This window comes from Electrophorus electricus, chromosome 8 (assembly GCF_041902795.1).
Source record: "Electrophorus electricus isolate QZ-2024a chromosome 8, ASM4190279v1, whole genome shotgun sequence".
Classification (NCBI taxonomy): domain Eukaryota; kingdom Metazoa; phylum Chordata; class Actinopteri; order Gymnotiformes; family Gymnotidae; genus Electrophorus; species Electrophorus electricus.
In genome coordinates this window covers 22,932,403-22,957,455 of record NC_137504.1, presented here as the reverse complement: position 1 = coordinate 22,957,455, position 25,053 = coordinate 22,932,403, and the positions used below count along the sequence as shown (strand labels likewise).

General features: G+C 41.2%; 2 protein-coding genes across 3 annotated transcripts; one reads left to right on the top strand and one right to left on the bottom strand.

Annotated features, from left to right (window-relative positions):
- The first annotated feature begins 58 nt into the window (after window positions 1–58).
- stk36 (serine/threonine kinase 36 (fused homolog, Drosophila)) lies at window positions 59–11,097 on the top strand. Of its 2 annotated transcripts, none has more exons than XM_081719644.1 (20): window positions 59–913; window positions 1,204–1,344; window positions 1,788–1,865; window positions 2,065–2,195; window positions 2,484–2,733; window positions 2,967–3,060; window positions 3,430–3,596; window positions 3,854–4,026; window positions 4,266–4,440; window positions 4,993–5,127; window positions 5,343–5,519; window positions 6,828–6,919; window positions 7,194–7,257; window positions 7,371–7,481; window positions 7,610–7,684; window positions 7,781–7,898; window positions 8,070–8,196; window positions 8,307–8,478; window positions 8,587–9,969; window positions 10,339–11,097. In XM_081719644.1, the coding sequence occupies exons 1-20, from the start codon at window positions 827–829 to the stop codon at window positions 10,486–10,488; spliced, it is 3,900 nt and encodes a 1,299-aa protein (XP_081575770.1). In that variant the 5' UTR covers window positions 59–826; the 3' UTR covers window positions 10,489–11,097. The 2 variants fall into 2 exon arrangements, with proteins under 2 accessions (XP_081575770.1, XP_026854379.2); XM_026998578.3 differs by having other exon boundaries at window positions 63–913; window positions 4,266–4,407.
- A 2,220-nt stretch (window positions 11,098–13,317) lies between these two features.
- Window positions 13,318–19,160, bottom strand: atf5a (activating transcription factor 5a). Its single transcript, XM_026998577.3, has 4 exons — window positions 18,837–19,160; window positions 16,917–17,162; window positions 15,336–16,557; window positions 13,318–14,987 (listed from the first exon to the last, which is right to left on the bottom strand). The coding sequence occupies exons 2-4, from the start codon at window positions 17,056–17,058 to the stop codon at window positions 14,801–14,803; spliced, it is 1,551 nt and encodes a 516-aa protein (XP_026854378.2). The 5' UTR covers window positions 17,059–17,162; window positions 18,837–19,160; the 3' UTR covers window positions 13,318–14,800.
- Between the last annotated feature and the right edge of the window lie 5,893 nt (window positions 19,161–25,053).

Here is a 25,053-nt window from a genome sequence, read left to right as displayed (position 1 = left end):
TGTAGGCGATTCGTTGCTGCGACGCCAAAGCGTTGTTAAGCCAAGGTCCCTTTAGTGAGGGCTGAAGTAGCTAACTAGCTAGGAAACCTTTGTTTCGCCTGTTTTAATATATTGTGTCGTGATCTGTTAATTTTATAAAACTCATAAATGATCCATGAGAAACATATTTTATATACTAAATTCATAATTCATCGTGGTCGATATATTATATACAACGAATATTTTTTTGGTTTTTTGTTTCAAGAAAAATGTGTAAGAGGGCTTCTATTTTATCGCTATGATGTTGCTAGGCGCTCTTCGTTTGTTTTCCTTAATAGTGGCGTGGCCCATGAACTAAAGTTTTTAAGTTAGCTCAGTTTCGTGTCTACAAGTACAGTTATTGTTATACGTTATTGTGGTAAACTAGAGAACATGTTTGTTTTGTCCATTGTAATCCTTGGTTGCTTAGAACGGAGTTATGTTATGGGAAAAGAACGATAGCATATCCATTACTGTGGCTAGCGGGCTAACATCTATATATCTAGCTAGTTAGCCAATTTAGCTAATATTAGCTAGCTATGTTAATGAGCCTAGCTAAAGTATCATTTACAGGACAGTTTATTTCAAGTGATGTTCAACCGACTGGGGAATGACTATAGTTTATTGCGCCTTTTGCGAAAAATCAGATTACGAAGATCAAACTTTGCAAATGAGGGTGTTATAGTGTTTGCTGCTTTTCAAAAACTCTGAACATAAGATTTGCGAAATTGAAATACATTGCTAGTTAGCTGAGCTACTTGACTAGTCACCCGAACTTATCCTTATTTAAGACATTATTGTCACACCAATGATGGAGCAGTATCATGTTTTGGAGATGATTGGGGAAGGGTCATTCGGCCGAGTATACAAAGGTCGCAGAAAGTTTAGTGGACAGGTTTGTACCGCAAGCTTTCACTTATTAGAGTGCCGTGTGTGTATGTGTGTGTGTGTGTGTATATATATATATATATATATATATATATATATATATATATATATATATATAGTTTGCACAGCTGTTTACTTCCATAGTCCTGTTTCTCTGAAAGAAATGTGTAGCTACTTCAATTTTCACTTCAAATTAAACTATCCATGTTTTACTGCAGTGCAGTTACTTATATATACACTTATATATAACACATACAGGTTCCAGCAGATTGGTATGGTCCGTTTTTTCTTTTCCAGGTTGTAGCTCTAAAGTTCATCCCGAAAGTTGGCCGCACAGAGAAAGAGCTGCGTAGTTTGAAGAGAGAGATTGATATCATGCGAGGATTGAAACATCCCAATATAGTTCTGCTATTGGATAGCTTTGAGACAGAGAGAGAGGTATGACCATCAAAAGCCCTTTGTAGGACTTCATCAATTCATCAAATTGATGGCAATATATTAGTCTACTGATGCTGTTTGGTAAAGGATCTAGTATAACAGCTCAAATGAAAATTGCTGCCAGCGTTTGTCATTTTTTATGACATTCAGATCTCTTGATAATGACCTTGTTAGGCAAAACGTAATATGTTCAAACGGTGATGGCAGTTAAAAAAAAAAAAAAAAAGCCTTTGTAGTCTAGAGGTCATTTGTTAGAAGACACTGCATGTAAACTGCAAAACTTGAGTCATGTAGTTATCACATTGTGCACAGAAGAGCTTTAAATTGTATATTGACAAATTAAACCTAGACCTCACCTGTTGGCTTGTCCTCACTGGAGACAATGTAGAAGTATGTGTGCTTTTGTCTTTGCAGTAATTAGGTCATTTGTATTTCCCTGGCAGGTGGTGGTTGTGACCGAGTACGCGGAGGGTGAACTGTTTCAGATCCTGGAGGATGATGGGTGCTTACCTGAGAGCCAGGTTCATAAAGCAAATCGTGACATCATAGAGTACCTTCTGCACCCAGTGACCCTCCCCTATTTAAGATGTGTCTTGGAATAGCACTAGAAGAACAGAACAGAACAGCCACCCCCAGTGCAGTACTCATGTCCCCTCTGTTTGTCATGTCTTTGTCTGTGTGCACAGCCAACATTCTGACACGTCGTTTTGCTGTGCGCAGGTGCGAGAGATAGCCTGCCAGCTGGTGTCTGCCCTGTATTACCTGCACTCTCATCGTATATTACACCGTGACATGAAGCCACAGAACATCCTTCTGGGCAAAGGGGGTGTGGTGAAGCTTTGTGACTTTGGGTTAGTACTGCACAATGGGTTATGTAAAGTCCACACCATACCATAGAGGCTTTGTAAGATTTAACATGTAAGGAAATTGTTTGGAATGTTATCAAGTTATTAGAAGTAGCATATGTTTTAGTCAGGTCCCTGGTTGAATTAAAATGTTTCCCATTTTTACATCTAAGGCCCTTGTTTTCCAGCTCAGATTAAAACTAATATTGGATATAAAAGTTGTTTTACCAGGTTACTCACTGCTCTGAGTAACTAGGCCTTTTTCAGCATCTCTGTCGTTTTGTCTCCCTGCAGCTTTGCTCGGGCCATGAGTGTGTCCACCCTGGTGCTGACCTCCATCAAGGGGACCCCTCTCTACATGTCCCCGGAGCTGGTGGAGGAGAAACCCTATGATCACACAGCTGACCTCTGGTCTCTGGGCTGCATCCTCTATGAGCTCCACACGGGGGCGCCTCCGTTCTACACCAACTCCATCTTCCAGCTTGTGCAGCTTATTGTGAAGGACTCTGTCAAATGGCCTGAGAATATGAGCCAAGCCTGCATGGTACTGAGTCACTTGGTTCCCCCTGCCACCCCCCCCCACACACACACATTTCCCCTCTGCTTGCTACTGTGTAATGATGTAATATAGACTTGCAGATGACAAACTTACAGTAAGCCAATAGTAAATCAACAGGAGACTTGTCACTGATTGCATGTCCTTATCACAAGTGTACAATTTAAAGAAACCTTAAAATAGTAAGATTAATGTGCTCTCAAATCCTTTATGCTTGTCAGAGTTTTCTGAAGGGACTGTTAACTAAAGACCCTCAGAAGAGACTGGCCTGGCCTGCTTTACTTCACCATCCATATGTTGCAGATGGAGTCATAGGTATGAGTGTTTCATAATACTGTAACGGTCACTTTATCTTAAACAGATGTGCATATATATTAAACAAATATGTGTACATGAATAATGTAACAAAAAATTATGTATTCTGCTCAGCTCCCCACACTAGACTTACTATAGCAGCACTCTGTTAGCTTTACATTTAAAAAGGCTACTGCTCATACAAAAAATGTTATATTACAAAAAACATACACTGCAGTTTTGTCATGGTAAACCACATGAGAAACTTGCAACTTGTTGCAACTTGTAGTGTGACTGTGTACGTCACTTTGCTTGAATAGTGACATATGAAAGCCTTATGTTGCAACTTGTAGTGTATGACGGTATACGTCACTTTGCTTGAATGGCCAGTGTTGTCTGATGAGGGCTCAAGCAGCCCCCTCACTGTAACGCCCAGTCCGGACCTACAGGCCCTAAAGCGGCTGCAAGCCGCAAAAAAATCAGCACCCCACAGTGGAGAGAGCAAGCTACTGCGCAGAGCCAGAGAGCAGTGGGCCAAGGAGCAGAAGAGCAGACAGGTGAAATCATCCCCCCTCACCTGCTCACTACAGAACACAGAAGATGAAGTGTTCAGTATATTGCTTCTATAAAAATCAATATGTTTGTAAAAGTATACAGATGTGGCTTTCAGCAGAGCCATAGCTGTTGTGTGAGGTATGTAATCATGGGAATCTGTTTATTAAAGAACACATTGTGAGGGCATATGTGGTGTGACCATTGAGAATGCGTAAAGCTATGGGCAGGAGTGAAGGCATGGTGTGTGTTGGCTCTTCAGGCCCACGCGGAGAACGGGAAGGCAGTTTGTAGCAGCCAGCCGCGCTCCAGAACTGCCCCGGCTGGAGAGGCCCCCACCGGTGGCCGTTCATTGGGCAGCACCTTTACAGTGTGTCAAAATTCAGCTCATGCACCAGCCAATCAGCATCAAGCAAGTGACATTGGTGTTGCCAGGTAGTATCTCTGTTCAGAATTTGAATGTGCATCAATAATATATTAAAATAATAATAACTCATTAAGAAGTCCATTTCACTTGGAACAGACACAATGCAAAGCTATTTATTTATTTATTTATACACCAAGAAAAGAGGAATAAAGGTCTGCAGAACAACTGCAACACTACTATGTTGCTGTGTGAATGTGTATGTTCAGTTAAGCTATACTAATGCCAGTTTCCACCCCTATGTTTGCAGGGTGAACTCAGCTCCCTGTAAGGGGCCTATCAGCAGGGACTATGAGAGGGAGTTCCCATCAGTGGAAGTGGGTCCCAGACTGGTACTGAGACACTCTGGACCTGGTCGCACCAGCTTGGCTTCTGTTAAGATGGACAGTGACGTTAGTAAATGGGTTCTGCGGTTTTCTGAATATGTCAGTGCTAATTTGGTTGCTTATTTTGGAGAGTATGGGGAATATCACTTGTTTGCCATCAGTTACAACACAGCCAAAAAAATGTACCTGATGCGATATCAGCCCTGAAAGGCTCATTACCCTGCTGCCACACTGTGAGAAAAGGGAATAAATACATAAATAATTTGCCTATAAATGGCAACAATAATAAGTAATTATAGGTGCATGATAAGCTGGCACTAGTCTAGCACCCCAGACCATAACACTACCAACAACAGTGTTAATGTTGTATTGCCATTTGGCCAGCAGTGGCCCTGTGATCAGAAACAGGACAAATGATGAACAGCTTAGAAGGCGCCTGACAGTCTGTAACTGTAGTTATAAAATGCATCTGTAAGATGGCTATTTCTAATAAAGTGTAAAATTTATATTTGATATAGCATTGAGTTTGAGAAAGGAGTTGTAGAAATTAAATAAAAAGGAGTTGTGTTGGATCCACAAATGCTTTAATATCAAATGCTTTAAAAACAAAGGCTTTCTCACTGTGATTATACGCCTCTGCACTTCACCCAGGAGCGGGATGCTGACAGCGATGAAGAATGGAAGAGATTGGCTGAAGTGACAGACTGGGCCAATCACACGTCTGCCTCTATGGACCCTCCCATCCATCAGAAACTAAAGAACAAGCTTCTTAGATGCAAGGACCAGGCAATCTTAAATTACTCTGTATAATACAGTTGAATACAAGTGTATAATAAAACCATGTTAATTCAGGTTAATTAGCATAAAGGTCTTTATAATAAATGGGTATAGATGGATAGATGGCTGCAGTTGCAGTCACCTCAAACCAAAGTCAAGCTTACTCAGATTTATTAAAATTTGTTCTGACTGCAAATAAGGAAACTGAACTTTTTCCTGCCAAGGTCCTGGGTGGGACTTTGGAAGAGCCTTCTGTCATCCTTCATCCCGTGACGGTCCTCACAAACATGATCCTGACCTCTGGTGCTACTGATTCCAGAAGAGTTGTTGAAGTGGTGGGCCTCCCTCACATTCTGTTTAATCTGTTGGAGGAGATGCTTAGCAGTCCTGAGTTAATGAAGGTAAGAGAGCCTCAGAACATATGGATACATTTATGTCTACACACATGCACAATTATATCTACATTCATAGCCTGTAAAAGGCTTGGAGGCAATTTACAAAATGCTTTTAATAAATGTGTACTTTAAAAAAAAATTTTGTTTTAATTTTTTGTTTTTTTATTTTGCAATTTATTAAGATATTAAAGATCAATTCGATTCATTTTGAGGACAATATAAGTGTTTGTGACTAAACATAATTTTAAAAAATCAAACCGTTACTTTAAAAATCTTTCAGCAGTTATTGCTAAACACATTTTCTTCATATAAACAGTAGATATAGAGTATAAAAAGAAAACTATCATCATTATTTAGACAAGCTCAAGGATAAAAATGACTGCATGCTGTAAGCTGTGTGTAACAGAATATAAAGTTTTATAAAATGAATCTTAACAGGTGTGTTTTCTTAGTGAAAATCAAACAATACTCAAAAAAATAGCAATGCAAGGTGCCCGCAATCTTGATTTTGAAGAACTGTGTGTGTGTGCATGCGGGTATGCTTGTGCGTGTGCGTGTGTGTGTGTGTGTGTGTGTGTGTGTGTGTGTGTGTGTGTGTGTGTGTGTGTGCACGCGCGTGCATGTGTTTGTGCGTGCGTGCGGGTATGCGTGCGCTTGTGCGCGTGTGTGTGTTTGTGTGTGTGTGCGTGCAGGTGTGTGTGTGTGCGTGCAGGTATACGTGCACGTGTGTGTGTGCGTGTGCGGGTATGCGTGCGTGCACATGCATGCATGTTTGTGTGTCTGTATTCGGGATGCGTGTCGGTATGTATGCATGTTTATTTATATATATAAATATATAAATAAAAACATGCGTACATACCGACACACATCCTGAATAACAAAATTCATAGAGCAGTTCCATATAGCCCATGCTTCAATGTCCCGGTATTATGGAAATGGAGTATATTTTTTTGAGCCATTTAAATTTTTATTTTAAAAAAAATTTGATACACGTTTTTAAATAGATAAGATGTGGCCAATGCAACAGGAGATGTTCAGATAGCCACTATCCATGCAAACAGTTCTGATTTTTCCCTTTTTTGCTTTTTTTTTTTTTTTTTTTTTTTTTTTTTTTTTTTATGAAACTGTATAGATTTACATTGGTTTGTTTTGGGGGGGTTGCATGCACTTGCATATTGTTTTAAAAAAATAACAGAGACACTCAGATTACACAGATGAAATAAAACTTCAATTTGTGACCACGCAAATAAGACAAATTTGAGAGATGGCAGCAATGAAAGATGCGGAGTAGAGACACAATTTTCATGACTACAGAGACCATGGCATGAGAGGGTTCTAGGACAGATGATGGTGTCACTTCTGACATTCTGGAAAAACAACCCTGACTGGAACATAAAGGAGAAGAGGTCTGAATGATATTTATCTCCCCCCACAATCTACACTGATCTTTAGCTTCAGAACTTTAATTATAAGTTATTTATTTTATATATGTTTAATTGGAATTCACTTAAAAATAAAATTGTATGGATTTAAATTAATAATTGGTAGTTTTTTATTTCTGAGAAAAAAATACTTGAAGTGTGCACGCAATGTATTTTATGCTACACACAGTTGGCTAACATTTAATTAGATTAACTTTGTTAATTTGATGTCTTTCCAAATAATTCAATGTCTTGCCAGCATCGAGAATCTGTGCCAGCTGTTTATGTCAGTGCTTCTTCGTTCTGACCCAAACCCTCTGGCAGTAAGTCTCTCTGGATGCATTATTTTCACTGTAATTTTACTGTACTTATGGTTGGTTTAAGTAATTAAAGACGTTAGTATTGATTATCACATAACTGAGCATCTGCCCCCAAGCCATTAGTGGCAACGGTCCTGAGCCAGCTTGTGGATCATGGTGCACGCGTGTGCGTCCGCACACACACACTCACTGCTCTTTTGGAGTCTCTGCTGTCGGGTCCAGAGGAGGTAAATGGAGTTAAATCATCCGCTCAGAATGAAACGTCACGCTCGTTAGCACTGTGAATTTTTCTTTTTTTTTCTTTTTTCCTCTCATGTTTTGAGTGTGACCAGCGTTGTTGCTTTCTCATTCAAAGGTTTATCACCCCTTTCCTGCTGGCTGGGGTATATGTGATGGTGTCCTGGCCCTGGTGCTCAGACTTCTCTCTGAGGTAATTTCACACATAAAATTTACTCTAATTACGTGCTTGTAAGGTTGTCATATAGTTATTATAATAGTCATTATAGCATGTCACCCATGGTTGCAGAGCGAAAGAAGTGCCCTCCCTGGTTTTCTGAACTCCAAGCTCTGGTGCCACCTCTGGACTAAAGTTGGCAACATGCTACAAAACACTGTATCCAAAACCAACTTTCTCTCAGTTAATGGTGAAAAATTAAAAAATATTTTAAATCCTATTATACTTTAAATACTACAAAAATACTTTGAATACTACTGAAGACTACTTAATTTTTCACTATGGAAAGTTATGCGCTTCTGCAGTATAAGGCGAACTGTATTTTTTATTAATCAAGGTTTTTTGTTTTTGCTTTTTCTAGGTCTCCGTGACCTTTTGTCTCTCGCTCTGTTGGCCTTCTGTGACGAGCCCTACGACTGCGTGACTCTCTTCTTCACTGCCAGCAACAACCTCGGCTGCACCCTCAGCCGCCTCCTGACTGCCGACAGGTCAGCCCTACCCCCCGAGCCTCGTTTATTCGTTTGCGGCCGCTCGCACCGGAGATTACGGAGCACCGCATTAACCGTGTTTCACCTCTGTGTCCTCCTTTTCTCGGCAGCTCGGCGGAGCTTGAAAGGGGTCTCCAGTGGGGCTGCTCAGGCGTGAGCAGCCTGTCAGCCATGAGCTGCCACTTGTTTTGCTTCCCTTTTGCTTTGCCGCTTCCCCCGGAGAAGATGGCGGAAGTTCTCTCCTCGTATCAAAGCCTGAACTTGGTGACAAGCTTAGTTCAGGCAAGTAAGACCCACGCCGACTGTAAGGATTAATTTGCAGGATTTGGTACAGTAGGTTTCATAGGGGGGCTTCTTCTGAACATTGGGCCGTGCACGTCTGTGTTTTAGGTGATACAGAGCCAGCCCCTGCCTCTGTTGGAGCTTCCTCTCTGGCTACTGCGGAGGCTGTGCCTCTCCTCTCCTCAGTGGGCCATTTCCAGCTTCTTCATTGCAGCCCGCGCCTCTGGCTTTCTCCCCCCGAGTGCAGAGGCCCGCCAGATGCTAAATCTCCTTAACCAGCCCAGGAGCACGGCCGAGCAGCCAGTGTGCCGCGGCATCCCACACAAGGGCCAGGCAGACCTGGCCAGGGGCACCAGGAACCAGGAGAACAGAAGCGCGGCCATGGTGCCAGGAAGTGTAGATAAAGCCAGGGCTGTGGGGGAAGCCGTCAGAGTGCAGGCGCAGGTGCCCAAACACCAGGCTGGGAGGTGGAGGGAGCAAGGAGATCGATGGAAGGTTAAGACAGATCTGCAAATACCCAGAGCAGAGCATCTTCAGCATAGCACAGAGTCATACAGTGGGAGTGTCGAGGAGCTTTTAGACAGCTTAGAACTTCATGAAGACTTTATAGACCTTAAATATCTTGCAGCCCAGCGAAACAGCACCATGAGCTGGCTTGTGGACAGCTTAGAGCAACCTGGAAATGACAGAAACTGTGTTCGAGGAGATGGGAGATCTCTTACAATCTCAGTGGTAAAAGGTCAGTCACCTGAACCCAAGATTAGGACAGTGAGCTCTCTCCTGTCTGATCTGCTGCAGATCGAGTCACTGTGTGGGTGCACAATGCAGCTTCTTGCGCTGCTCTTCCAGACCATTCCAGACGGCTCAGTCCTGCCTGTGGACCCAGCCCTGCTGAACCTCGCCCTGGGCCACCATGACGATGGGGTCCGGGCCACTGCCTGTGAGCTCCTCACCCGCCTCAGGCCGAACCTGGGCCACTTCCCCGCTGGAGTGGAGACAGGGCCATCCCTGCTGCGGAAGCTGCTGAGCTGCCTGTCTGACCCTGCGCCATCTGTACGAAGAAGCGCATGTAGGGCTGCAGTGAAAACGCTGGCCCTGATTGCACATGCTGACCTTGGGCCCGAGGTCTCTGAGGGCAACTGGTGTGTGCAAAAAGGCGTCATGGGGGGTAGGAGGGGGACCGTTGGTGGACCAGTGAGAGGAAGCGAGACGAGGGTTGTTGAGACGGAGGGGGAGGGGTTGCTCGAAGTTGTTATGGGAGCAGCTTCAACGGCACTCTCTCTCCTCTCGGACTCCGATGCTGTCATCCGTCGCCACAGCTGCGTCGTCCTCGGCACTATGGCTGTCATCGACGGATGCGGTCTGGCGCTGATTAGCGCCGGTGCTCCACGCCAGCTCCAGCACGTTGCCCGTGGCGACTCCCATCATGCTGTGCGGCGGCAAGCAGAGTCCGCCTTGCACGCGTTTAGTCAACAGGACACGCTGCAGCAGGTGAGAGTACAGCGTTTGTCAGGTGCTTCTCTACACTTGTATTACATTTTTATTACAGGACAAAAACAACCCGTGGTGATTTTAAAAAATTGTTATGCTTTACTCACACAGGCCAAATGTCCAAGGCCACAGTGTAATGTGCAGTGCCAATTAAATGCAACTCACTGTTGTACTGCCACAGTTTATGGCCAGTGCAGCCCCATAACAATTACAGCTACCCCTGGACCCCTTAGCCAAACGAACTGTGCAGACACACTTTTGAGCGGCATTGCATCATTCTGACAATTGCGCTGAGGGACCTAGAGAACAACAAGTGAAAAGTCCTTACCAGCATGTCTCACTTCCGTATTCTAACTGCTCTTCCTCAAGGCTCTGAAGTCCATGGATGCTGAACTTAAACTTCACCATGGGTCTCCGAGTTCTTCACTTCCAAGCAATTACAAAGCCCTTGTCAGACAGCAGGACAGGCCGAACAGAGGGAAACACAATGTGGACTCAACGCCAGGGTCAAATGTGTAGTATAATTAGTATAATATTAGTGTTATAAGTAAGGTATGCGAAAATGTCCTTTCCAGAATGTGCATGAGATGTGAACAAGGTAGGCGTCATTCAGAATTGCCTTAATGTCAGTTGTGTCTGTACTTGTTTATCATTGTATGTTGTTTACCTTGTTGCTTTCTTGTGGTTTGTTTTCAAAGATCTTTTGATACTTTAAGGCTAGTTCTAGACTGAGGATTCTCATTAAGAATGTCATTTATACTAGTCCATAAGATGTATAGAAACTTGGCCTCGAAGATTTAATTTAGCAGTAGGTACCGTAGAGCTGTTTTATACTGCACAGAATACAGGATGGATAATGACGCTTAGTTACAGGCTACTTGGAAAAAATACTAAATATGTCTTGTATACAAATGTGAGCTTTTGACTGCCCAGCCACATTTGTCTGAGCACGCTTTTGCTTTACTTCTGTTTTTATGATATTGAAAACATTTTTATACGGATTTTGTAAACATCAATTAATTTATCGAGAATAGAAATAAAATAAAAGTGTCAGTGGTGATTGTTGTTAAATTTTAAAAGTGACAAAATTGTGACCTTGTAAATAATAAACTATATTTGGAAAGCACAGATTGTTTGTTTGTTTGTTTCCTGTGTGGGATGTCAATTTTTTAACTGAAATTTTGTCGTGGAAATTTAAGAGCAGCCAATACTTTTCTGGCATGAAAATCACCTTGACGACCCGATTAATAATAATTACCTACTAAATACATTTTGGATTTATTTATAGGAATTCCTAAAATAGCCGAAATGTGACCATTTTTTGTTGGTGTTCGAATTACTTATTTTAATTATTTTTAAAATATCGTTGAAATGTATAAATACTTATACTGTTTCCTGAAGTCGGCTACTCTTAAGACCGTGTAAAAATTCTGCATTTTGAATTTTTTATTCTATTTTAAATTACACAATCAAAATTTAATTTTGTCTGCTTTTAAATATTTTATGTTGCGCGGAGGTTTAGCGTAGGTATGTAGCTAGCTTATTGCCAAACTTCAGCACTGTAAGGTGAATTTTATGAATGGGCGAGTACACATGACGGTGACTTGTGTTCTTAGAAATATAAGTAACTGATGAAACTGTTTCTTACCACCCATTAGTCTAAATGCTGATTAAATTAAGTAATGTTTAAACAGCAAACTATGGTCTGTAGTTTTCAACATTTAAATTGGTTACAGTTACCAGTTCACGAAAACAGCCATTTGCGCTATGTAGCCTCAACCTTGACATTGCAACGGAATTTAATTTTAAATCCTGAAAAACTAAGTATTTATTTAACTCACTCCAAACAGTAGGGAATTGTGTACTGAACGGCAATATGGACAAATTTATTAGTCAAACACTCGCATTGGCGCAGTCTGCCTCCCCCAACCCCCCCCCCCCCCGTCCCCGGGTTCTTTAAAGCAAAATCTTCCCAGTTTACTAATTTTACACTGGCTCATTTTATGAATGGGGGGACGTCTATTTATTTGTTCTTTACTTTTGCTGATGTCCTACTTTCATGTTGTGTCTGTAGTGAGTAAAGAGCGATGAAGTGAGTAAAAAAAGAGTGCTGGTTTAGAGTAAGTAGGCTATAATGAACAACATAAACAGTCTCACTAGAAAAGCATGCACACTGTTAAGGAAAATAGCAAAATTAGACCGATTTCCAGACACAGGTTGCACGACCTGGCAGAGTCTGAAGGACTTAGTTGCTCACAAACCTGGAATGTAACATTTATGTACCTCGGCAAAGCGGTCTACTAAAAATTATTACACCTGATAATTCTTTTAAAATATATATCTTCACTTTCCTGTTTCTATCGGTTTAAATAATCGACCAATAATAATTTTATATATATATATATATATATATATATATATATATATATATATATATATATAAATATAATTTTTTTTTTTTTTTCCCCTCTCGGCATTGCAGGGTAAAATTTACTAGTAAATAGTAAAGAGGCATTTTGATGGGAAAACAGGACAAGTGACTTTAGGACACACAGCCTTCGCTTAACACACGGATAGGTTTGGTGTGCTAAGTCTCTACCCAGCTTTGCCTACCAGCACCGTGTCTTATTTCCTTGTCTGTATCTACTCCAGTGCCAAAAAAGTCTATCTAGTCTATCCGTTACGATTAGCGTTCCTTAGTTAAGCTTCAGAAATCTCACATGCAACCATTAGCTTCGATATGCATTACTGCTGACACAAATCACTTTATTTGAATAAAAAGAATGACAGTAAAACACAAAGCAATTAACTGGAGATGTTACATCGACATGTCTCATACGAAATGACTCGTCTTGGTATTTAAGCTGGTGTGAACGCTTATAAAATAATGTGGCTCATTTGCGTAGCTCATAAATTCGAACATTCATATCTCAACTTCACAAGGTGACACATACCACAATCGGCTATATTTCATAAACATGATTGTATACCGCCAAGAGGAAAGCATATCTGGAATCAATATGGTGCTTAGCTCTCTCTCAATATCTGTACTAGGCTACTCATTCAGAAGGATTAAAAAATAAATGTATTGCTAGGTCTTAAGGTATACATGAAAGTTCAGTAAAATAATTTGAAACTAACAAAAAATATTAGGGGAGTTAAAAAATGGTCCAACTGCTTTAGATTTTCCCCTTATATTTCTTTCTTTCTTTTCATTTTTTCTTTCTTTTTTTTGGGGGGGGGGGGTGGTTCTCTTGTGTATGTGTGTGTATATATATATATATATATATATATATATATATATATATATATATATATATATATATATTATATATATATATATATATATATTTATATATATATACACACACACACACACACACACACACATACACACACACACCACCTGAATGATTAACTGGATACAGTAATTGATAAATAGGCCATAAACATGAAAACCCTACGTGTGTTCTGGTTTGTACACAACTGTATTTGCAATTCTAATAAATTACATCAATGAAAATGTTGATTAAATATTGCTTGGAAGGAACGAACTTGAGCTGAAGCTAAATGAAAGGTCTAGTAAAGCCATCTCAAGCATTCTTGTGGAAATATAAAAAAGCTGTTTAACTATAAAGATTTTCTGTTCTCCTCTCCAGACACAATTTGAAATCAGAGCAAACAATCCTTATAAAATCACAAACCCTGATTGTTTTCGCAATTACAGCAGAGACGTTGAGCCAAACAGTAGTTTGTGAAATTGAAATGTCACTCCTTCTATGAAATGTCTAGGCAAAAAGGATATATAACAGGACTTTAAGATAGGTCTTCAGCAAGAGAGATATGCTGTTGTGTTCAACATGTCGTTCGGACCAAAAGAAAGAACAAAAAGGCATTCTTCTGAAAAGCCATGAAATCTTAGGCATGCAAGACTGAAACATGGAATCAACACGCATAACATTAGGCAGTGCCATATCTTCAGCATCAAGTTACAAACTGACATACTTCCGTGACTTTGGACATTGGTTGCATACCTGAGCTGCAGGACTAACCTAAATTGGGGATTTTAAAAACAAAACAAAACAAAACAAAAAAATCATCAAGTTCATTCTTCCTGAGGAAACATTCATTTTGGAAAGACTGATTCCCCTGAAGGTCAATATTGGTTTTGAAAGAGATTGCTATTTGATCAGTGCTTAATTCCTTTTTGAATTGATGGAAGAATTGCACTATTGCCAAGTACTACGAGACTGCTTAGAAATAATAATAATAATAATAAAAATAATACAAATTTTAAAAATAATTTAAAGAAGATAATCTGCATTCTGATAAATTAAGATTAGTGCAGGTCATATTCTGACATGGTATTAGACTATAGCCTTGTGTAAATGAAAAATAGTGTGCTCAGTCTGATCTTGTGTATTCAGTGCTGATTAACATCAATCCTGAAAAGAACAGGAGAAGAGGACCCGTTTTAGCTATTCTTGGAAAAAGGAGGCCCACACAAAAAGCCAGCTGTCACTTAAGCCATGACAGAATCACAGTGCATATTTATTTGACTTTGAGTTGGAGCTGTAAATGTGGAAGTTTGTGCTGCAGCTGTTGATGGACTTGTCAGTTTGTAACAAAAATTAAATGATTGATTAACGTAACGTGCAATAGTACACCCCCCACATCGCAAACCCACCCCCACCCCCCAACCCCATCCAAAAACAAGGAAAAAAAGACATTCGATCAGAAAACATTCCAACGTAAAAATTCCACTCTTGTTAGAGTACTATCAATTCTACTTGCAGGACCATCATCTGTTGTCAGGCGACCGAGCTTCAGCTCAGGCACTGCTCTCCTGTTTTAGCCGTTGACTGCGGGCCTTGTAAACCTCGATCAGAAGGTCTTTGACGTACTGGATCTCTCTCTCCACCGACTCCGCCTTGTCCCGAAGTTCTCGGTTCCTCCCTTCCAGACCGTGAAGCTGCTCTTCTAGTGAATCTAACTCCGCTCTCTTCCTCTGGCGATACCTGTGGAAACAAAAAAATGTAATAAAAATAAATACATTTAAAAAAATTAAACATCAGCATCATTGGTCACTGAAGTTCTTGGTTCTTTATTTGTGGTCCCGGAAAGGGTGTGGCCCGTACTGTCCACGTCAGCTGAAGCTTTCAGGCCTATACAGCCAATGATGTCTGGAAATGTGAGATTGAATTTTGGAGCATGACAGCAGTTACTGCTGACTTTACTAAAAATATGCTCACCTGCTTAAGAGGAATTTCCAAAATGGAGATAGAATATAACTAAATCCTCTGAAACACATGCGCTCTCATGAATGTAACATACATTCCTATGCTGACTGGCTGGAAATATTATACCTGTGAGCTGCCGTCTTGTTCTGATCTCTCTTCTTCTGCTTGCGCTCTCCTTGACTGGACTCCATGATCGAGCCCTCCAGCTCCGGTTTCACATTGCAGGGCTCCTCCTTCAGCGCGCGGACTCCTCGGGTGCAAGGGGCGCCCATGTCATGCCCATGCCTGTCACCACTCAAGCAGTCAGGGCCTTGACCCTCCAGAAAGCCACAGTGAAACTCGCCGTGCTGGCGATGCATCTCCACGCCTTCCACTTTCACCGGCTCATTAATGGCCCCTAGGAAGTTGTGGTAGGCCTCTTCTTGGGACGCTCCCTGAAGAAAGCAGGCTTCACTGGTCTCTGTCTTCCAGGGGACGCTGGCCTTGACCGCGTCACCCATGCCAGCCTTGTCCTCGCTCATCATCTCCATTTCGGCACCTCCACCCATTCCGTTTACATTGACTTCCCTGACGCCGTACATCACCATCTCTTCTTTCTTGTGGGGGACTTGAAGGGGCCCGCTAAAGCCATAGCTGCCGCCACTAACAACCTTGCTTATGCCGATGGCCTCTTCCGTGTAGCGGCATGTCTTCTCTTCTTTGGGTAAAATGGCGCACCTTCTGATCTCCACCGCACTGCCCAGGCAGTACCCTTTGCCCACCACCCGTTCATCCTCTATACAGCTGTAGCTTCCACCAAGTGCAACAGCTGGGTTACCTGAGGTATTTCCTTTGGAACTCCAGATGCTATTCTCATAGCCTTCACTCACCCTCACCCCATCAGAAACTCTCTTGCGGCCGCAGACGTTACCATTGGGGCGGCTGCAACTGTAAGGGGCGTGTCTTGGAATCTTGGATCGGCCAATGGGACCCCCACAAAAGCTCAGCAGGTCTAGTTCCCCAGTTGCTAGGGTAACAAGTAGAGGACTGGATTCTGATTGGCTAGAAGCAGAATAGGATGCATAGGGCAACTGGTAGTACGATGGGGGACCCACTGGTGGTGGCCCTTTGTCGCATTTGCCCAGTTTGGAGGCTTTCTCTGGGAGCGGGTCAGACAGGAAGTAATCCTCCAGCTGAGCAAGCTCTTCCTGCAGCAGAGAGGTCATGACCTCCAAATCAGAGGGCACCTGGATGTCATGCTGAAGGGGCGAAGGGGGAAGGGATGCATTGGGGGAGGGAGAGGAGTGAGGGGTTGGGAGGTATGAGGAGAAATCCACTTCTTCCGTCATCCAGTCACTGAGACCATCACCTATTAGAAAAAGATAAAATAAACAAAAATTATAAATCTAATGCATTGTCTAAATTGCAAAACAGTTATTTACAATTAAAAAAAAAAAAAAACGATTGACCACATTCGTGCGATTTAATGTTTTATATTTTAGTATTTTGTTAAAAATAATTACGCATGATCAATGTAGTTCGAAAAGCAAAAGCGTTAAAATTCATAGCATCAGTGTAGCTCCAATCAGTTCAAATATACACCAAAACCAATTTAAAACACACACACATTGGTAGTTTTACTCACTGTTCAAGGAGAAGGAAATGTGCTGCAGTGCGGTGCCCACCTGAAACTGGGAAAAATAAAAAACTGTACTCACTGCAACTCACCAATTAAGTGCTGGCTCTCCTCTAGCCCCTCCCCTCTGCGCCTCTCCAATTGGCTGTGGTTAGCCTGTGGGTGAGAGAGAGCGAGGGGGTCTGACGGGCAGCCAAGTAGAGTCTTCCAAATGGGTGCTGACATTGCCGTCATCCTGTCGGTTGGTCCTACGATTCAAATGGCCGAGTTTACAGTGCACAATCGTGTAGTTTGAGAGTTGAGCCACGGAAGACAGGGCTGGGTAAGCATTATGAAACCTAAAAATAAGGAGGAGAGATCGATCAGAGGAGGCTAGCTGAAAGCATCACTTACGATGGCACAAGTAAGAGACGATGGCACAAATCTTTTTTTTATTGTTTGTTTCTTTCTTTTGGTTTTTGTTAAACTAAAGTAGATGGGAAAAAATTGTGTTGGCAAGAGGAAAACCCTGTTTGCCAGGGTTTTCCTCTTCTGACCTACATTGTTTCATTCTCGGGTTTTTTTTTAAAAGCCACTGTCAACCCCAAAACAGTAACCACAATTAGAGAATTGTATCTGCTGCAATTACACTCGAAATTGATGAGGCAAATCAGAGTGTATTCATTTTGGTGTCACTCAGGAAACATCTGTGATTGTCATGGGACCAATTTAGACTATCAGTAGACCTGTTCCATCCATCCCAGTCTCCTGTGTCCACTTAGGAACCTCAGCTGAGATCCCAAAGAACCAAGTGGATGCTCGATCTGTGCCAAATAAACTCACAGCTGTACCCAAGATAGAGACTCTGCTTTAACTACCACAGTCATTATCAGCAACAGATAAAACTACCATCATTACCAATTTAAATATTAATTGCTAGAATACCATCATCACCAATTAAATATCAGTTGATAGAGTAACACAATTACCCAGTAAAAGCAAGTGTGGTATTAGTGCAATACTAATGAAAATCATTTTAAAACTGCTGATACAGCCTCTAAACATTCCAGCAGCCATCCACACTCTACAGGAGAGTGTCTTTTGCTTACAGCCTAACCTCAGACCCCAAAACAGCAGGCTCTATTGTTAGCCACCATGCTTGACTTAGCTCTGTAAACTGGCAAACAGCAATTGCAATTCAGAAAAAAATAAAATAAAATCTAGCAACATTACATGCATTACTATCAGAGATAAGAGTAAAATCCCTCTAGACATTTGGCAGGTGCACAAGCCACTGAACTGTATGTCGAGAATCTCGACGCGCACGTGGGATGCAGCCAATGACGTAATGCAAGGTGTCAGTTCCTCTACAATGCCCTAAACTGATTCTCCCTCTTTGTTTTCCACTTGATCAACCCCTTTCTATTCTCGAGGGCAAGCAGCAAAAATAAACTATTTAAAATATAGCTAACCATGAAACAAGGGCATTCACTTAAAAATATCACACAGAAAACTTTTCATAGAAAGAATCACGATGACATCATATGATCTCAGTGCTCATAGTCAGGCTTTTCGGAGTTATTACTGTTTTAAGAGGTAGCTAATATCATTTTGACAGCTTATAGACCACAATATATTTATAGCACACAGACAAAATACCTTCACTGTAGGCTATCTGTCGTTGCTATATTGTTTAGACAGTTAGCAACAACAACAATGAACTGTTTTGATAAGCTTAAAAATAATAATAATTATATCGATAAATAACAAGATATTCCGGAGCCCATCGTACGAAGTTGCTAAACAGCGCCATATCTGTAGCAACAGTTGAATGACCTGGTAAGAAAGTACCTGAAACTTTCCCCATAGGCTAAATAAGCCTCTCGGTTTAGAATACTGCAGCCTTTATATGGCAACAAACATAGCAACCCAAGAAAGACCAAGCAGCCTTCGGAATTCCACATGCACAGCAAATGGAAACAAATAAGAAAAGCTCTGAACATGACACAAAGTAACAAGCAACTTTCACTTACTCCATTATTGCTGAAAATGTTTTTGAGTTTGGGGTGCGTTGCTACAGCAAAGCACGTCACTTCTTGAGGGTCGACGATATTGCTAAATTAAAAAGCCATTTCTCCTTCGGAGCGTCCCGGACAGAAGTGAAGCTGGTCTTGCTTTGTTGTGATGGAGTTGATGACTGAGAATCAGCTAATTGAGTGAAAGCATCAGGTCATCCACACCTAGCAACCAGCTGCGTCACGCGGTCAGCCTCCGGTACTGTAGATTCCTCCGCCTTGAACGCACTAGTCTTGGACGTATTCCTTCCCTCGTAAACAACGCCCACATGATATAGGTTTACATTCACAGGGTCCAGAGACGTATAGTGCCATGACAAGGTATATTAGAATGGTCTTATCGATGTTATTATACAGCTTTTGAAAAGCAGTTGGTTCTTGACATCCATAAAGTACATAAAATATATAGTGCATTTGCTAAGCCTGTTTATCCATTCACTGTTTATTCAAAAAGGCGAATACATTATCATATCGTGTGGTTTCAAGGGGACTATTTAATTTCCTACATCGAGGAAGAACACTTTTGCTACCCAGGAGATGCATGGCCATTGTTGCAGGTTAGTTGCATCAGTCTGTAAGCTGTTCGCAGATTCGCCAGATGTAGTAAACCCGCCGTGCTGTGATTGGATGGAGCCCTTTCCTTTGCTTATCCGATTGGCTGGTGTGAGTCAATGGTTTTTCAGTTTACCGCTCTCTGTGCACATGTTCCACGTAAACATCCCGAGAGTAGCCTAAATCAGCGGTGAAGTTTCATGCAGTGAACCAAAGTACAATAAGAATTGGGTTTTAACGCCTCTTTTTGATTTGATATAGCCTATACTTCCATTATCTTTATTTGGCACCTAGGATTTTGTTCTCATAGCAACATTAAAAAAAAAAATTAATTAACCTAGGTTAGCTACAATTTTAAGATTTGCTTATTAAATTGATGCTTATTAAAGTGTCGATTTTGTATTGCACATAAAGAATGTTTTAATTTTGATAAACTACTTACAACCTATAACCTATAAGGGATGTTGTAGCTTATCTTAAAACAGCGAAAAGTAGGAGAAAGGGAAAGCGAAAAAAGATAAATCATTAATGACCCAAAATGGACCAGTTCCAGTTTCTGTATATTCTTTTCCCCCGTGGGTCTAACAGGTGGAATCTTTAAAGCACCGCATCAGCATCTTTCCTGATGCCTTTGGGTACAAGCGTTTGTACCTTTAACCCCGAAACAATCTTGCGGAACATAAACACTGTCTCGAGATATAGAACTAATGCCGCGTTATGTTAACCGAGCCGTGGGGGACACTAGCCACACCAGCAACTTTTCTAAGATAATCTACCCTGCGCTGGCGTATTATTTTATAGGCTAGTGGAAAGCATGTATTGGTTCGTTACAATGCACTGTCTTCCTCTTCCGTGGTCATATCAACTTCGCTCTTGGAGTTGTTTTCAATTTTATCTTAAAACATTGTCGGTATACTATCGCCATTGGGTGCGAAGTGTATTTCTTTCAGTTTTGACTCAGAATGCGTGTGTCACGTTAAACTGGCACTGCCTCTGCCTTTCGGGTCATAATCGAGCACAAATACTCAAGCCACATTTAGTCTACACCCTATTAAACGCTTATAACTAAGGTTAATAACAGTTATGCAAAGAATCAGTCTTTGTTTTTCCCGTCTCAGCAAATCCTAAAGCTGATTGAAGGAGCTATGTCTTCCTGTTGCTATAGTAATAGCGAACACTGCCCCCTATTTTAGACATGTTTTCTGGTTGCTGTTGCCATGGGATTTGCAATGCGCGCTCTCGCTCCCTCTCCTGGCCTGTGTTTTTCACAGTTTTGTCTCTCTAGTCTGCCAAGTGACACTCCCTGAAAAGTTGCTTTGTTTTTTAAATACATTGTTGCAACAAGTAGGTTATGACACACTGATGTCATTTTAACTTATATGACTTTATTTACACAGTAATAACCTAATAACAGAGAATTAGTCCAACAATGCACAAAATTAGTGGGTAACAAATATTTATGGGGAGGGAAAAAATAATCAAGAAAAGATGCTGAGAAAAAAAAAACGAGATGCCGTTCTTTAAGAAATACTAAAACGAGTCATTTAGTTTATGGTGGGACCTTTTAAAAGTCATTTCAGACTGTTCAACCTCATGCTACTCTCATGCCGTGGAGAGCTAACCATTGGTATGAGGGTTAATATCTTCAAGACCACGACACTGATTTATCCCAATGACCCCAATGACTTAACATAATGTAGCCAGCAGAAAACTGTAGACTAATACCAAAGGTAAATTATAAAATAATTGGAATGTGCATTGGCATCTGCGGAAAACAACACCGTTTAGCACTGACGAGAATGTGCTTTTGTTTACACCTGATTGCTTTTCCCAAAATGAGACGGCTTCTCTTGTGACGCCGGCTGTCTCCAGGAGCAATCGGGGTGCGCGGATCAAAGCGGGTGCTTCTAAAGGCGCTGTGATACTGTAATTCCTCTCGTAAGTCGGTTCAGCCTCGTAGTTGTAAAAGTGAGGCCTGATGCAATCTTCGTGACCGCGGTCGTAACGTAGACGGCAGTGAGATAATAATGGTTGTTGAAGTGTGGGATCTCTCCCAGGAAAGCGCTGACTCTCCCTTCTCGTCGCGCATTAATTGGTCCATGGGGGCGCCCTGTTTGCGCAAAGCGTGAGAGAAAGTCAGCAATACACACATGGGTACCTCAGTTATTGACGGCTCTAAGGTTAATGCTGTGGGTGCATCCGTCTTTACTTACTGTGTGCATTGAGAAGTTTTTTTTTACTTACAATGTTGTGAAACAATAGCTGATGCTGCATATGTAGTGACAGTTGTAGAAGCGCTTGGAGGCCTACTGCACTTCGCTGTTGATTAATCGGAGATTGTGCAGATTAAAATCGCCCCTTAAAGGGGTAAATCTGTTCCTGTAAACCCAGCTGCCCATGTGATGATCCAGTCAGATACATTCACGTGCTTATCTAATGGTCAGTCTTGTTTTTCCAAGGGAGAGTTTATCATACATAGGAACGATAAATAATTGAAATGCTAAACTTCACGAAGAGGCCCTCGGACCCTTTTATGTATGTATGTTTGTTTGTTTGTTTTTTCTAGCCAATGAGAAGGGCCCCCTCAAGCGCAACGCGCGTGTGTTAGAACGAAAGTGAGGAGAGGGTGAGGGAGCAAGCGCAGCATGCCAAGTTCATGTATGGCACATATTAGTAGCGGTTACATCACAATTTCATCACCATCTCTCTCGGAATTCATCGTTGTCTCTAAGTTCTTTTTTTCTCACTCCCTTGCACATTCGATCAAAACATTTGAAGTTCGAGAATGACTTGATACTGTATCAAACGGCTAACCATACAATGTGTTTTTGGAACAATGGGGACCAGGCGAGAGAAATCTCAGCAGTATTTTCTTTTATTTCATTTCCCTTACTCAAGTAGTGTTTCTGGGGAATTTCACAAAATAAGCAATACGTCTCCTTACCCAAACTGCTAATTTTTTGCCCGCATAGACCGTCCACAGATCACATTTCGAGTCTAAGGAGTCTATTTAAACAAATACTTAAGTTTGTTATAATGGGCGATTAACTAATAGCCTGCGTGTTGCATGAGAAGTCTAGTTTGTATGCAAGCACAGCAATGATTCTAAGCAACTGTGCCTTGGAGAAGTTGAAAAAGAATTAAAGTTGGTTGATTCTGAGTGAGCCCATTTGTCTCGTCGCTCCCGCGGGACTCGCCCGTCTAGCATTTCAAACTTAAACTGCAAGGTGAGGCAGAGAGAAAAAGGCAGTCAAGGACAAGCTCGCAGTCTTTTTTTGCGTAGCATTTTTGGCATGCATTTGGTGTCGTTAATTATATTTCCCTAGTTGGTTATTCTACATGTTAAACAGGTAGGTTTACAGGTATATGTGTATTTCCTTTACACTTGAGCATGTTGTTTGCTTGTGTACGCACGCATGTGTGTGTGTGAGAGACTTTCTGTCTGCCGGAAGTTTGGATGTAAAATATATACTGTACTTGTCGTCCTAAGCTACGGAGCCCTGTCTTTCACTCATATAGGGATGTTAGTCACTTGAAGATAGCTTCAAAGTCATACTTGATTCCCACGTGGCCGCCACTGTCAAACAGCAGCAGCTCATCAACTGTCATGTTAACTCCAACTTAAGAGGACTGGAGGTGCACCCACTCTCCCCTGGGCCTTGTGGCGTGAGTCACTGGGTAGGTTTATGTCAGGTAACTATCCAGGTTTAATTAGGAAACTCTTTTGTATCGTTTTTACACTGAACATTAGCTTATAACAAATTACAGATGAATACTGTGTTTACAGGTCTGATTGTCTTAAATTGAAAATATGTTTACATTGAGTAGTTGAACAATTTCAACACAGCACTTTTTCCCTCTACTCATCCTGGGGCACTCTGGTATTTGGAATTTCTTATATTACCATTTCTTTTGGCAAGTGTGCTGTAACAAAGCAAAAAGACAAGGCTTAGTTGTAGACCTTTGTTCTTGGAGTCTCTGTGTCAAGAGGACATGCTTGCAAGCAGTGCAGGTAAGGCATGTTATCATGATGTTAAAAAGATTGTAATTTAGTGCCATATAGATAATAAGCACAAAAAAAAAGAAAAGAAAAAGAATTGCTGTGATTGGGTAATATCATTAACAAGAAGCATCACTGACCTTGGCAAAGGCACACAAGGGGATAGATCAAGAATGACATACATAGTGCATGCTAAAGACTGCTGATAGATGGCTAAAGACTGCTAGTGGACAGATAAAGATTGCTAGTGGAAGACTAAAGACTACTTGCTGAAGGTTAAAGACTGCAAGGGGTTGGCTCATGTTGCAAAGGGAAGGACTTGAGCCTGGTGAGGAATTTACAGAGGGCATATTTAGATGCTGAAAAAGTAAACACACAAATCCTCAGAGGATACACAGCAAGATTAAAAACACTAGATCTTAAGAGAGATTAAAAAACCCCACCAGATCTTCTTCTAATCTCTGTCAGGTGAAAGCCAGAGGTTATCATATAATAGCATGCTGGCAAATAGAAAGTGGGTAAAGAAAGTGAAACTCAGAAAGAAAGGAACACTGGATTGCATTCTACCACTCTGAGAAATAAAGTGGATCTTAGGCATGTATGGTAGCTACTGGAACTAACTAATCTTCCCAGATGGTTTAATCAGCAAGATGAATGCTTGAAAAATCTTGTCTGCCCAGATATGTAAATGACTCAAAAGTCCTTGAAATTCACTTCATCACACAGCAGGGCAATGACACCACCCTGGCAGCCAAGGAGATTTTCCGGGCCACAAAGTATTGTGTTGACTGGCAAAGTCAATTAGTCAATCTAAATCAGACAGAACATGAATCGCACAAGCTGAAAATGAGCAGCCTGAAAGCCGTGAGACCCTGAAACAAACAGTAATTAATGACGAATAAATAGTAATACATTATGATGACAACACAGGCCTGAAAGGGCATCACTAGGGAAAATGTATACAAGAGATTTCAGAGGTCATTAGGATAAAGGACATGGGCATATGGATTTCACATTGAAAGTGATGTCCAAAGCAAAATTTCTAAATGGATAATGTATTTTAAGTTTACTTCTATTAAATATTGTGTTATTTTAAGAAAGTTGAAGTATGCAAAACAATAAATGTTTAAGTGTACAAGTAAAATTTTCCAATAGTGCCAACAGCGGAATGTAATTTTTTCTTTGTAAAACTGTAAAGTGGTGAAAAGATTTATCACAGAAATAAAGTCAAAATTCCTTACTAAAACAGGCGACGTTCTTCGTACTAAATATCTTCTATCACGTTATTTTATTCTTTCATGTTATCTTAACTGCTCTAATAAGAACTTTAAAGCAATATTAAATTATAACAAGTGATGAATTAATTGGTGAGGCTCCGCTGCCGCAGACAGATGGGATCGTTACAGAGCTGATGACATTTGTAGCTGCACATTTAACTATTGTGGTAATGATTGGGCACAACGCGATGTAGAAAACAACCCTAGAGCCTCGGGGCCCCAGCCGAACACAGAGCGGAACGGAGAGACAACCCCCACATCTGGCGCTCCAAAACTTCGCTCAGAAAACGAGCAGGAGCGTGATGTGGGAAATACTGCCCTCTTGTGGATGGATAAATGAATTCTC

Excerpts from the sequence above, each read along its gene's own strand:
- stk36 (XM_081719644.1), top strand. The coding sequence starts at position 827 with ATGATGGAGCAGTATCATGTTTTGGAGATGATTGGGGAAGGGTCATTC. Across the intron at positions 2,734-2,966 it reads ATATGAGCCAAGCCTGCATG|AGTTTTCTGAAGGGACTGTT; the intron begins GTACTGAGTCAC and ends TATGCTTGTCAG. Across the intron at positions 6,920-7,193 it reads TGGAACATAAAGGAGAAGAG|CATCGAGAATCTGTGCCAGC; the intron begins GTCTGAATGATA and ends ATGTCTTGCCAG.
- atf5a (XM_026998577.3), bottom strand. The coding sequence starts at position 17,058 with ATGACGGCAATGTCAGCACCCATTTGGAAGACTCTACTTGGCTGCCCG. Across the intron at positions 16,558-16,916 it reads GGAGAGCCAGCACTTAATTG|GTGATGGTCTCAGTGACTGG; the intron begins GTGAGTTGCAGT and ends TTTTTCTAATAG. Across the intron at positions 14,988-15,335 it reads AACAAGACGGCAGCTCACAG|GTATCGCCAGAGGAAGAGAG; the intron begins GTATAATATTTC and ends TTGTTTCCACAG.